The sequence below is a fragment of the Monopterus albus genome, unplaced genomic scaffold (assembly GCF_001952655.1).
Source record: "Monopterus albus unplaced genomic scaffold, M_albus_1.0 scaffold774.1, whole genome shotgun sequence".
Lineage (NCBI taxonomy): Eukaryota > Metazoa > Chordata > Actinopteri > Synbranchiformes > Synbranchidae > Monopterus > Monopterus albus.
The window spans coordinates 9,020-21,864 of record NW_018128654.1 but is presented as its reverse complement, the minus strand read 5'-3'; the positions used below and the strand labels follow the sequence as shown (position 1 = coordinate 21,864).

General features: G+C 43.2%; 1 protein-coding gene across 1 annotated transcript in view; it reads right to left on the bottom strand.

Moving 5' to 3' along the window:
• Window positions 1-581: 581 nt before the first annotated feature.
• LOC109953559 (uncharacterized) overlaps window positions 582-12,845 on the bottom strand; it is a 14,143-nt gene continuing 1,879 nt past the window's right edge. Inside the window, exons 4-11 of the mRNA XM_020589036.1 lie at window positions 11,449-11,826; window positions 11,037-11,324; window positions 10,654-10,947; window positions 1,828-1,930; window positions 1,639-1,686; window positions 1,121-1,147; window positions 993-1,031; window positions 582-898 (exon numbers count right to left, since the gene is read on the bottom strand). Coding sequence (XP_020444692.1) covers window positions 874-898; window positions 993-1,031; window positions 1,121-1,147; window positions 1,639-1,686; window positions 1,828-1,930; window positions 10,654-10,947; window positions 11,037-11,324; window positions 11,449-11,826 — 1,202 coding nt within the window. The 3' untranslated portion in view covers window positions 582-873. The remainder of the gene's footprint in view (window positions 899-992; window positions 1,032-1,120; window positions 1,148-1,638; window positions 1,687-1,827; window positions 1,931-10,653; window positions 10,948-11,036; window positions 11,325-11,448; window positions 11,827-12,845) is intronic.

Below are 12,845 nucleotides of genomic sequence, written 5' to 3'. Positions count from 1 at the left end.
TACATGGCCCCCACTCCTCCTACATTTCTAGGAGCAAGACTCAGAGTGAGCAACCATGTTATTACTACTTAGTCTGGGTCCACTTGTGGTTGTTCTGCATGTGATTTTAGCCATTTTACACCTGTTTGTACATATTTTGGTTCCATTGTTTTAGTTATTTGGTTTATTTTTTATGTTTGTTTTGTTTTTGTTGCTTTGTATATCACTGTAGTCACTTTGTTGTCATTGGGGTTGTTTTCAGTCATTTTGTCTGTGCAATGACTTTGTGTTTTTTCTTTGTAACAGCTTTGTACATTTTTTTTCCTCATTTTGTGGATTTTGTAGTCACACTGTAGAAATTCAACTGGCTGTCCAATGTTAAGATTAACACTCACGTCACAGTTCTCTAGTCTAGGGGCCCCCTGACCCCTTGGGCCCCAGGGCCTGTGTCCGTAGATCCAATCAGTAATCCATCAATGTTTGTCAAGTTATCATTTCAGATAACAGGTCATAAGTAGTGTAAGTCATGCATAATGAATTCCTTTTAGCAGCCTTGGTATGCTAGTCAGAGTCTATGGAAGAACAGTACTTCAATCACACGACATGACTGACTGAGCCTCTTCGTAGACATACACACTGGCACAGGAACAACATTACCTGTGGCTGCAGCTTTTAATTTCTATGATGTGGATATTACCACTCACCGGTGCAGTAGTGCCCTGTGTCCTGGCAGGGTGAGGAGTTCTTCGGTTACTGGATCACACACAAATACAAAAGGAAGAAGATCATGTACAACTAAATGAGTTACAATGCAATGTCATTTGAAAAAGTAAGGAAGAGCTGGTTTTGGAAAACTCAGTCCTTTGGGGATGGAAAGCGTTGCTTTGAGGCGTCTTAATGGACAGTGGTGGTGCTGCTTCTACAGAAGAAGTAGGAAATCACACAATATCAGTTTCAGTCTGTGCTGTGCAAGAACTATGTGACATAGTAGAGGAACACTGATCAACACTTACAAATAGCCAACACTGAAGTCTGCACTGTTGTTCTGGTTTCTGAAAGGGTAATTGTGTTTTAATCATACTGTTTAATATTTTCTTGATGACTGGTATTTTGTTCATATCACAGAACGTTGAGATGGTACCTTGAAAATCTGTCCCAGAATGACTTCCTGTAAATATAACAACAAAAATTCATTCATGCAGGGCCAACATGCAGATAAACAACCACACACACATGCACTCCTACGGGCGATTTAGAGACACCAATCAACCTAAGCCGCATGTCTTTGGACTGTGGGAGGAAGCCGGAGTACCCACGCAAACACAGGGAGAACATGCAAACTCCACATAGAGAGGTCGCAAACCCGCAACCTTCTCGCTGTGAGGCAACAGCGCTAACCACCGCGCCACCATGCTGCCCTACTGCTGATTTAATGTTGATTTATATAGGGGGAATTAATTCTCACAGTAAAACTCTTGATGATCCTCATATTCTTTAAGAAGTCCTCCACAAAGCAGAGCTATTTCCATTAGTTCTAAATGTATGCAGTAACAGGTTTTTTAAATAAATGGTCATTTATTTGACATACTGTATGCATCCCTGAGTGACATCTAGTTCTTGTTTTGTCTTTATTATGCACATTTTGGATTAAATACATACCTTTTCTCTGGCCGAGGTGGTGGTTTCACCGAGTTGTCAGTGGTCTTCCTGTGGGTTAGAAAAAAACACTTCTCACCTCTAGAACCAATATTTGTTACATGCATTATTCTTAACTTTAAAGCAAAAAGCCACTAGAATCAATAGGGTTTATATTATCAATGCACTGGCACATTTTGAATTGGTAGGTACCTTTTCCTATAGATGAGCACTGCAGCTAAGATGATTATAATCAGGACAAGTGAGACAGAAATGGCTACTGGAAGAGAACTTCCCACCTGGTACATCACTGTTCCTGGTGACAGAAAAGCATTTAAGACTTATACAAATGTATGAAGGGAAATACACAACTCAGTATATGGCATAATTTCAAGACAAATACAGGACAGTTGAATCTTGTGCTCTAACCCTTGACATTGGAATTGACTGTGCTAGCTTGTTGCTTGTCACGCCAAAAAATGGCAGTACAGTTTAGGCTTTTGACTCTGTCTCCACCAGCAACCACAAAAGTGATGGTGGAGGTTATCTCATATATGCCTTGTGATGTCTCCATGTGTCTGACCTCACTGGTGAGAGTAGGGACACTCCATGTGAACACCGGAGGACATGATGGACAAGTATGCGTCACAGAACAAGAGACACTTAAAGTTGAACCAGCATCGACTTGTGCTGGAACTGGGGTCACCAATCAGTCTAAGCTGGATGTCTTTGGATTGTGGGAGGAAGCTGGAGTACCCGGAGAGAACCCAAGCAGGCACAGGGAGAACATTCACACTCCACATAGAAAGGCCACGGGTCGGCCGGGGTCTCGGATCGTGCTAATCACCGTGTCACCATGCCACTCCCTAACAAGGGTCTGTTATCTCATCATTAGCACAAATGTTCAGCTTTTTGAGAAATACTCATTTGTTTTCTGGTATAGAGTTAAAAATGAGAAAACTGATATCACGTTCCTAACTTATATGTGAATTGTAAAGCTACAGGTATAGTAGCAGCTGGTTAGTGCAGTGCCTCTGAAGCTCACATTCATTTAATCCATATAAATCAAAGCATAAATACAACACCATCATTTTATATGAGGTTATGTGCAGACTTTTTCTTAGCTCCAGAAAGCTTCTGGTTGTTGTCAGGAAGCTAACACAACATAATGTCTGAATGTAAGTGGTAACGATAGAACAGGCCTAGAGTAACTCCAATTCCACAATGAGTGTTGTATGATGACAGCAGATGTATTTAAACTTGATGTTCACACATTGACATCATTTTCATTCTCTCAGTGGCTGCAGGAGGGGAAAAGGTCACAGTGAAGGGCTGTGCCTCCACGTCAATCTGCTCAAATCCACGAATTCCTCAGCATTCAAATGTCATTGGAGCAGAAGTCAGTTGTTGTCAGGGTGACTACTGCAACAGTGCCAGCAGCACAAAGGGCTGGTCTTCTTCTCCTGGTCACACCACTGATCCATTCGGTCCTGTTCTCTTAAGTGATGGAGACAGCAGTGTCACTTTTCAGTCTTTGCATGGCCTCATAGTTCTCACACCCCTTTTCTTATCCTTTCAACTGATGAGTGAAAAGTAGAACATTTAGAAAGCAGAATATGAATATGTAATTTAGTAAAGTTAAGACTCTTTGTCTTCTGCTTCATGCAGCTTCAAAAACGCTTTAAAAAAGTTCCGTTTTCATTGAGTGTCTTTATTAAACCAAAGCCAGTTTTAATTAGCAATTTTAAACATATTCTGACATTATTGACGTGTCCAGTTTCAGCTGGTCCCGTTAGGGCTCACCACAGTGAATCATATGTTTCCACACTGATGATTCCCATGGTTTGAAATTTGGCATGTTTTTACACCAGATGCCTTTTTTGACTCAACCCTCTGTGTCTATCCGGGCTTGGGATGTTTTGATGTTACTGAAAAAAAAGCTAAATAAATAAATGTATCCAAGAGTGTATTTGTGTGTTTTCTTAGACTTTCTAAATCCTCCCTCAGTCTCATTTAAAAGTAACACCAAAAGAGACCTGCTAGACAACAAGGCCCACCACACATTTGCTTGGTTTGTTTCCTATTGTGATATTTATCCCTCAAAATAGTAGTGCGATTTTTTATTTATTTATTTTACTCCAGGAACAATTTAAGGCTCTATCATTTTACCATATCAAACAATGACAAGATGTGAATGGGCTCTAAATATCATCTGTTATGAATGGCACAGATATTATGTGATGCCTTATGTACAAACAGATTAAATCAAACATTGAGGATTTTTTTAAAGATTGTTATATAGGAAATATTATACTGGCATCAAAGTGATAAGATAAATATGTCAAACTTACTGTATGATCTAGAAAAATCTGTCTGTAAATGTTCTTAGATTTAGTGGAGGCAAGTATTTGGCTTATTAGTGAGTGTTCAGCTACTGTAGCATCATTTTTGTAAAAGCTAATGGCCCCAGAGTCTCACTCATCCTCAGTTGTTCAGCCTGTCCCCATCTTTAACTGTGTCTTGCTGGGAAATCCTGAGGATACAACAGCTATGAACAGTGTATCGCCACCTACTGGACAAAGTTTTTATAACATGCTCTTCATCAAGTTGAACAGCTTCAGACACAAGGAAGAACTCAAATGAATATGTGTATATGTTTGAAAATTAGGACGTATCTGGAGATACTTTGAATGCAGCCAAACACAGAAGCTGTTCATTTAAAAAACTGTCAGATTCAGATATGATAATAATAAGTGAAGTTTTCCATCAGTAGAGTCTTTTGGTAACACACATATGATTGTTTCATGCTTTATTTGAATATACAGTATGTTTATATACAAGGAACAAAATTATAAATGCAACACTTTTGTGTTTGTCCCCATTTTTCATGAGCTGAACTCAAAGATCTACGACTTGTTCTATGTACACAAAAGGCCTATTTCTCCCAAATATTGTTCACAAATCTGTCTAAATCTGTGTTAGTAAGCACTTCTCCTTTACCGAGATAATCCATCCACCTCACAGGTATGGCGTATCAAGATGCTGATTAGACAGCATGATTTTTGCACAGGTGTGCCTTAGGCTGGCCACAATAAAAGGCCACCGTAAAATGTGCAGTTTTATCACACAGCACAATGCCACAGATGTCTCAAGTTTTGAGGGAGTATGCAATTGGCATGCTGACTGCAGGAATGTCCACCAGAGCTGTTGAATGTTCATTTCTCTACCATAAGCTGTCTTCAAAGGTGTTTCAGAGAATTTTGCAGTACATCCTACAGGCCTCACAACCACAGACCACGTGTAACCACACCAGCCCAGGACCTCCACATCCAGCATCTCCACCTCCAAGATTGTCTGAGACCAGCCACCCGGACAGCTGCTGCAACAATCGGTTTGCATAACCAAAGAATTTTTGCACAAACTGTCAGAAATTGTCTCAGGGAAGCTCATCTGCATGGTCGTCATCCTCATCGGGGTCTCGACCTGACTGCAGTTCATCATTGTAACCGACTTGAGTGACTTGAGTGCTCACATTCATTGGCATCTGGCACTTTGGAGAGGTGTTCTGTGTGGGTGGGCGGTTTGCTGATGTCAGCGTTGTGGATCGAGTGGCCCACGGTGGCAGTGAGGTTATGGTATGGGCGGGCATATGTTATGGACAACGAACACAGGTGCATTTTATTGATGGCATTTTGAATGCACAGAGATACCGTGACGAGATCCTGAGGCCCATTGTTGTGCCATTCATCCACGACCATCACATCATGTTGCAGCATGATAATGTACGGCCCCATGTTGCAAGGATCTGTACACAATTCCTGGAAGCTGAAAACATCCCAGTTCTTCCATGGCCAGCATACTCACCGAACATGTCACCCACTGAGCATGTTTGGGATGCTCTGGATCGGGGTATATGACAGCATGTTCCAGTTCCTGCCAATATCCAGCAACTTTGCACAGCCATTGAAGAGGAGAGGACCAACATTCCTCAGGCCACAATCAACAACCTGATCAACTCTATGTGAAGGAGATGTGCTGCACTGCGTGAGGCAAATGGTGGTCACACCAGATACTGACTCGTTTTCAGACCCCCCCAATACAGTAAAACTGCACATTTTACGGTGGCCTTTTATTGTGGCCAGCCTAAGGCACACCTGTGCAAAAATCATGCTGTCTAATCAGCATCTTGATACGCCATACCTGTGAGGTGGATGGATTATCCCAATAAAGGAGAAGTGCTCACTAACAACGATTTAGACAGATTTGTGAACAAAATTTGAGAGAATTAGGCCTTTTGTGTACATAGAACAAGTCATAGATCTTTGAGTTCAGCTCATGAAAAATGGGGACAAACACAAAAGTGTTGCATTTATAATTTTGTTCAGTGTGTATTGCTCCCAGTAGTAGACCTATCACATTCACTACTCAGGTCACAACAAATGTGAGGCTTTTTTTTTAAGAATACACTCTTCTAGTTTAATATCTAAATCAACTCTCATAACATGACAGTGTATTTAAAAAATAATTTTGTTAAGGTTTGAAATTAGATGCGATGTACTTTGAATATTGCTTACAGGTAGACAAATCATATTAGCTTGGAGTTTTGTAGGCATAACACAAACAACAGATGCAACGTGAATGAAAAGCTAATTACAGTGCCTTGCGAAAGTATTCGGCCCCCTTGAACTTTGCGACCTTTTGCCACATTTCAGGCTTCAAACAAAAAGATATAAAACTGCATTTTTTTGTGAAGAATCAACAAGTGGGACACAATCATGAAGTGGAACGAAATTTATTGGATATTTCAAACGTTTTTAACAAATAAAAAACTGAAAAATTATTCAATTATTCAGCCCCCTTAAGTTAATACTTTGTAGCGCCACCTTTTGCTGCGATTACAGCTGTAAGTCGCTTGGGGTATGTCTCTATCAGTTTTGCACATCGAGAGACTGAAATTTTTGCCCATTCCTCCTTGCAAAACAGCTCGAGCTCAGTGAGGTTGGATGGAGAGCGTTTGTGAACAGCAGTTTTCAGTTCTTTCCACAGATTCTCGATTGGATTCAGGTCTGGACTTTGACTTGGCCATTCTAACACCTAGATATGTTTATTTGTGAACCATTCCATTGTAGATTTGGCTTTATGCTTTGGATCATTGTCTTGTTGGAAGACAAATCTCCGTCCCAGTCTCAGGTCTGTTGCAGACTCCATCAGGTTTCCTTCCAGAATGGTCCTGTATGTGGCTCCATCCATCTTCCCATCAATTCTAACCATCTTCCCTGTCCCTGCTGAAGAAAAGCAGGCCCAAACCACGATGCTGCCACCACCATGTTTGACAGTGGGGATGGTGTGTTCAGGGTGATGAGCTAATTCGGCCTTAATGTTATCGTTGAGGCCGTGCCAGAAGGCCGCACGTAATGGGCGGTCTTCCCAGCCGGCCTCCGTAGCAAGGACCCGAAAGTCAACAGAATAGTCCAGGACCCGCCGAGCCCCCTGACGGATGGTCATAAGCTCCCTAGACGAGAGCAAAAACAGAGTGAGGGAAGTGAGAAAGGCAGGTGCTCTAACCCTTCACATTGAAATTGACTGTGCTGGCTTGTTGCTTGTCACGGCAAAAAATGGCAGTACAGTTTAGGCTTCTGACTCCGTCTCCACCAGCAACCATGAAAGTGATGGTGGAGGTTATCTCATATATGCCTTGTGATGTCTCCATGTGTCTGACCTCACTGGTGAGAGTAGGGACATTCCATACAAATGCTCTCCATCCAACCTCACTGAGCTCGAGCTGTTTTGCAAGGAGGCATGGGCAAAAATTTCAGTCTCTCGATGTGCAAAACTGATAGAGACATACCCCAAGTGACTTACAGCTGTAATCGCAGCAAAAGGTGGCGCTACCAAGTATTAACTTAAGGGGGCTGAATAATTTTGCACGCCCAATTTTTCAGTTTTTTATTTGTTAAAAAAGTTTGAAATATCCAATAAATTTCGTTCCACTTCATGATTGTGTCCCACTTGTTGTTGATTCTTCACAAAAAATTACAGTTTTATATCTTTATGTTTGAAGCCTGAAATGTGGCAAAAGGTCGCAAAGTTCTAGGGGGCCGAATACTTTCGCAAGGCACTGTATGTAATTATATATACTTTATTTTTAAACATGAGACCAACATCGCTTTGCCCCACATAAATACTGTATTGTGTATATATATGAATGCAAAATAACGACAGCAACATGGTCCTGGAAATGTGTGTTGTCTCCAAGATGTCTTGAAGAACTTAAAAGTTGCCATATACTGGGTAATCCTGCAACACAATTTAAGCAAATTGGAATTAATTACAATAACAAAAAGCTCTCTGTAGTTTTCTGGTTGATGGATTATGAGACAACGGGCCCATGGGCACAGATTCAGTTTGTACATGGCCCCCACTCCTCAACCATGCAAGCAACCATGTGATTACTACTTAGTCTGGATCTAATTGTAGTTGTTCTACATGTGATTTTAGTCATTTTACACCTGTTTTCACTAGTTTTGTGTCCATTGTTCTAGTTATTTGGTTTATTTTTTATGTTTGTTTTTTGTTGTTTTGTATATCACTGTAGTCACTTTGAGCCCTGCGATGGATTGGCGACCTGTCCAGGGTGTACCCCGCCTTCGCCCGATTGCCGGCCGGGATTTGCTCCGGCCCCACCCGTGACCCCGTTCAGGGACTAAGCGGTAGAAAATGAATGAATGAATGAATGAATGTAGTCACTTTGTTGGCATTGGGGTTGTTTTCGGTCATTTTGTCTTTTTTCAGTGTAACAGTTTTGTACATTTTTTTTTCTCATTCTCAGATAAGTGATTGTCTGACACAGCAGCAGCAAACTCTTTTTCCAGTTCACTGCAAAACTCAGCTGGGTCAAGTGTTGTACCAGCTCCACCATGTGAGATGTAGTCTGCTATCTGGAAGGTGCCATCAGAATCAAATTGTCCAGATAAAAAAGGGCTCTAGCGCCGTCTTCATGCACTTGGAGAATGTGCGGGGGGCTGGAGAATAACAGAAGGGCAACCGGTTGTATTGGAACTGTGCATCTTGGAAAGAGAAGCACAGGAATGTCCTGTGTTTTGGGGACGATAGGCACATGAAAGTAAGCATCTCTTAGGTCAATGGATGTGAACCAGTCACACGGATGTACACACTCCAGCACCTGTTGCAGAGTGTACCCAGTTCAAATCAGTTTGTCCATCCAGCTCTTCCTGGACAGCTGTTTTTGCCACATAGGGTAGCACTCTGAAAGTGGATGTGCACTCATTTGTGGAGCATCTGTGAACATTAGCACAAGTCACTGAAGTACCCTTTCTGCCACTGTGAGGGCCAAATGTTTACTCCTCACAGCCCATGGGAGGGCAGTGGTGAAAGGGCTGTGAAGAAGAGAGCGCTGTGAGCGGAGCTTCACCATCTTTGTCGGAGAAACTCCATCACTCACACGCACCAATGGGAGGGAGGTGGGGAACCCGCAGAGGGACCAAGGCAGTGCCACTGAGTCCATCGTTGTGGAGAATCCTTTGTTAGACATGACAACAGGGAGAGAATGAACTGTGTTCAGTGCATCCCATGGCACAGCCTGTGCGAGGGGTAAGATGTGTGGTGGGGAAGTGTGTGTTTAAACAGACAGTACATACTCAGAGAAAAAGGAGAAAAGACTGTCAGGAAAGCTGTGGAGTGCTGTGGGACGGCCTGCCTGAAGGTTGTGGCTGGAGAGGGAGGAGGAGGTACAGGGAGGAGTGTGCACTGCAGCAGTGGTTGCTGGGTGCCGCGTTCTGGTGGTGTTTACCTCTGTGGCTATGTCAATCAGACCAGGGGGGCTGAGGGTGCTGCCATCCCCACGACGTGAGCCGCCTCACTCTATCCCCTTCATCAGCTGCCTGCTGCATGTGGGGGACAGCTTCCTAGAGATGCAAGCCAAAAAGTCTGTCAAGGCTTATGGAGCCTTCCAAGCAAACTCTTGCAGATCTACTCCGGCATTGGAGACATGTGCAGCTACATGTTCCATTGGATCATTGTTGCCCAGGCTTTGATGTGTGCCACAGCCACTGCCGCATTTGCTTTGCTGCTCTGTCTTGTAGAAATGACTCATCATGTCCAATTGGGGAGGAGCGGTGCCAGCCGGCAGGAGAGGAATGACCTTTCAGTCTGTCGCCTTTTTGATGATCTCCTGCAGATCGTAGAACAAAGTCCCAAAGGCCAGAAGCTGACCAATGGCAGGAGTGTGCTGCTAAGCCATAGAGAGCTTGTTTCTGCTGGTATCCATTTTGACCAGTGGATCGAGGGGAAAGCCGGGGGAGCCGGGTGACAAGGTCAAGGCGAGTCACTGGACTCCGGCCCTATGCTGAGGAACTCCAGGGGGTCATCCACCATGGGGTCATTCGCCCAGCTGCCGTCATCATCAGGATCGTGCTCCGATGCAACCCGTCGCTGTTTCTCTGCCATGGGCAAGCAAGCACAAAAGGGGCAAGCAGCCAAGGGAGGAGTGTGCTAGCTCGCCATGGTCTGCACAGAGACAGATTTCACAGTGCGGGTGTGGGTCGCTGGGCATGATGAAGTCCAGCGTTCAAAGTTCTCTGATCTTTAGACATCTCAGGAATGGCTCTTGTAGAATGGTGAAAAAGAAAACAGGGAGCTGATCTCTGGTCACATTGGCATTTATATCACCACAGCAGACCTGAGTGGGCACAGCCTAGTGCAGGGCACAGGGTGCGAGGGAAATCTCCTCAGGACTGCTCATGCACAAGGGATAAGCCCAATAATCACAGCTATTAGAGGGCTATGCCTATACGAACTGGAAACCAGATTTTGTTACCTGTGGACAGAACTAGGCTATGTGTTTCCCCTTATTTCCAGTTTTTTTTGTAAAGCTAAACTAACCAGCTGCTCGCTGTAGGTTCATATTTAAGGTGTAGGAGTGGTTTTCTTGTTCATGCCTAACTCTCCTCCAGAAAGCTACCCCCTAAAATGTAAAACTGTTAAGTGTATGACCACAGTGTGTGACATGTAGGAACTCACTCTTTATATGAAGCACTGCAAAGGCTGAGGTCTCCCCGGTATTAAACTGAGCAGTGCAGGTCAAAGGTTTTCTGTCATCACTCAGAGAGCCAATAAAGGTTAGATTTGACACTGTCTTATAGGTGTAGCTCGACATCTGTTCGGTGTGCAATGAACTCTGAAGGTCTTTGTAGTTCCACACAATGGTTGGTTTGTTTTTTTGGCACTTGTAGGAAACAGAACAAATGACACTTTTTGCCACACCCTCTGTTACCTCATCTGGTGGCTCAACCATTGTGATTTCATCGTAAGGACCTGAGTAGAAATGTGATAATGAGATTTAAAACTAAACAGGAGCAGTTTTATGCTAATTTAAATCACACATCATCTCACATTGTACTCACATTCAACATCCAGCCTGAGCTCACTTGTGGCTTTCTGACCACCAGAGTAGCTAACAGTACATTTCACACTCTGGTCCTCTTCTTGTACAGTCCAAGTTCGCTCAACTGTCCTTGCCCACATCCCATCAGGTACCAGAACGTCCACAGTGAGGTCTGCTCCACGTACATCATTTAAGGTCAGGATGGGGGGTGCAGAGATACATGTATGGTGCACAGTGCAGGACACTTTGCTCTGCTCTCCCACCGTGGGGATACCAGTGATGCTCATCTGTGGTTGCTGTGCTTGGTCTATTACAGTAAATTCAAAGCAACATGGAGATGTGGAGAATTGTATTTTAAATGTTTTTTTCTCCATCTTTTTATTGGGGCTGAATTGTCTAGAAAGAGAGAATGAATGTAACCAAATGCTTACCTGAGACAATAAGTTGAGTGGTTTTATCATAGAACGTATGACCCATGGTATGATAGGAGGTAATAGGGTTCTCATCAATCCAAGGGTAAAGTCTGTCCTGGTTGTGTGACACCTCCAGCTTCTCAATCTTAAGACTACAATTCCTCTCCCCCACAGATCCAGCCAGGCTTGTTATCCCTATATACTTACTAATAACACTTTGTCTTTGGTCATATACAGGGGGGTATCCATTGCTTTGGTACAAGTACCATATAACACGTAGGTCAGCAGGCTGGGAGTTACTGTAGGTGAATCTGCAAGGAATGATAAGACAAGAGCCTCTCATGCCTGTGATGCTGCCAGGGGTGGTGAAGGACCAACCACGAAAGTGCGTATTTCCTGTAAAAAGAAGAAACATTTGGAGCAACATTGCTAAACTTTTCTTTGTGCTAGTTTACAATCTTTCTTTCAAAATCATCCAACATTTGCTTGAGAGCCCACATTACAGATTATAATAAATAACCAACAATAGCATTAATTTTTGGTGTTTGTCCACCTGATGAATTTCAGTTCAATAGTCACTGTCCTGTTAGCTCTGTTTTGGTCTCCATCAGTTCTCTTTAGTTGATAAAAGCTCACCTATCTTAACCAGCTATTTGCTAACTCTGCCTGTCTACTGTTTAATTCTGAGTAGATAGTGTTTAAAACATTTGAGAACAGAACAATATATTTTTCTTTCTTTCAAGCATATTTTCAGAGTACATGCTCAACTCAACTCAAATCAACTTTATTTATATAGCGCTTTACCACAGCACAGCTGACCAAAGCACTTAACATATCATACAGATATAAAAACAACACATAAAAAGCTATAGACAGTAATATAAACACTAACACTACGGACAGAGTGTCATTCCTGGTCAAACGCCAATGAATAGAAGTAGGTCTTCAAATAAGACTTAAAAGTGGACAGTGAGGGGGCCTGCCTAATATAAAGCGCCAAGGCATTCCATAGGTTTGGACCTACCACAGCAAAGGCTCTGTCCCCCCTAGTTTTCCGCCTGGCCCTTGGTGCCTCCAGAAGAAGCTGATCTGCTGATCTGAGGCACCGCGATGGATTATACGGACGCAAAAGTTCCACAAGATAAGAAGGTGCCAGCCCATTTAAAGATTTATAAACAAATAAGAGAATCTTAAAACAAACCCTAAAACGCACCGGAAGCCAGTGAAGAGATGCCAGTACGGGCGTTATGTGGTCCTTCTTACGCCCCCCAACCAATAGCCGAGCGGCGGCATTCTGGACCCTCTGAAGGCGGGCAAGCCTCGATTGACCAACTCCAGCGTACAGTGCATTACAGTAATCCATGCGTGACGGAACAAAAGCATGGATCACTGTCTCCAAATGCTGCCTCGACAAA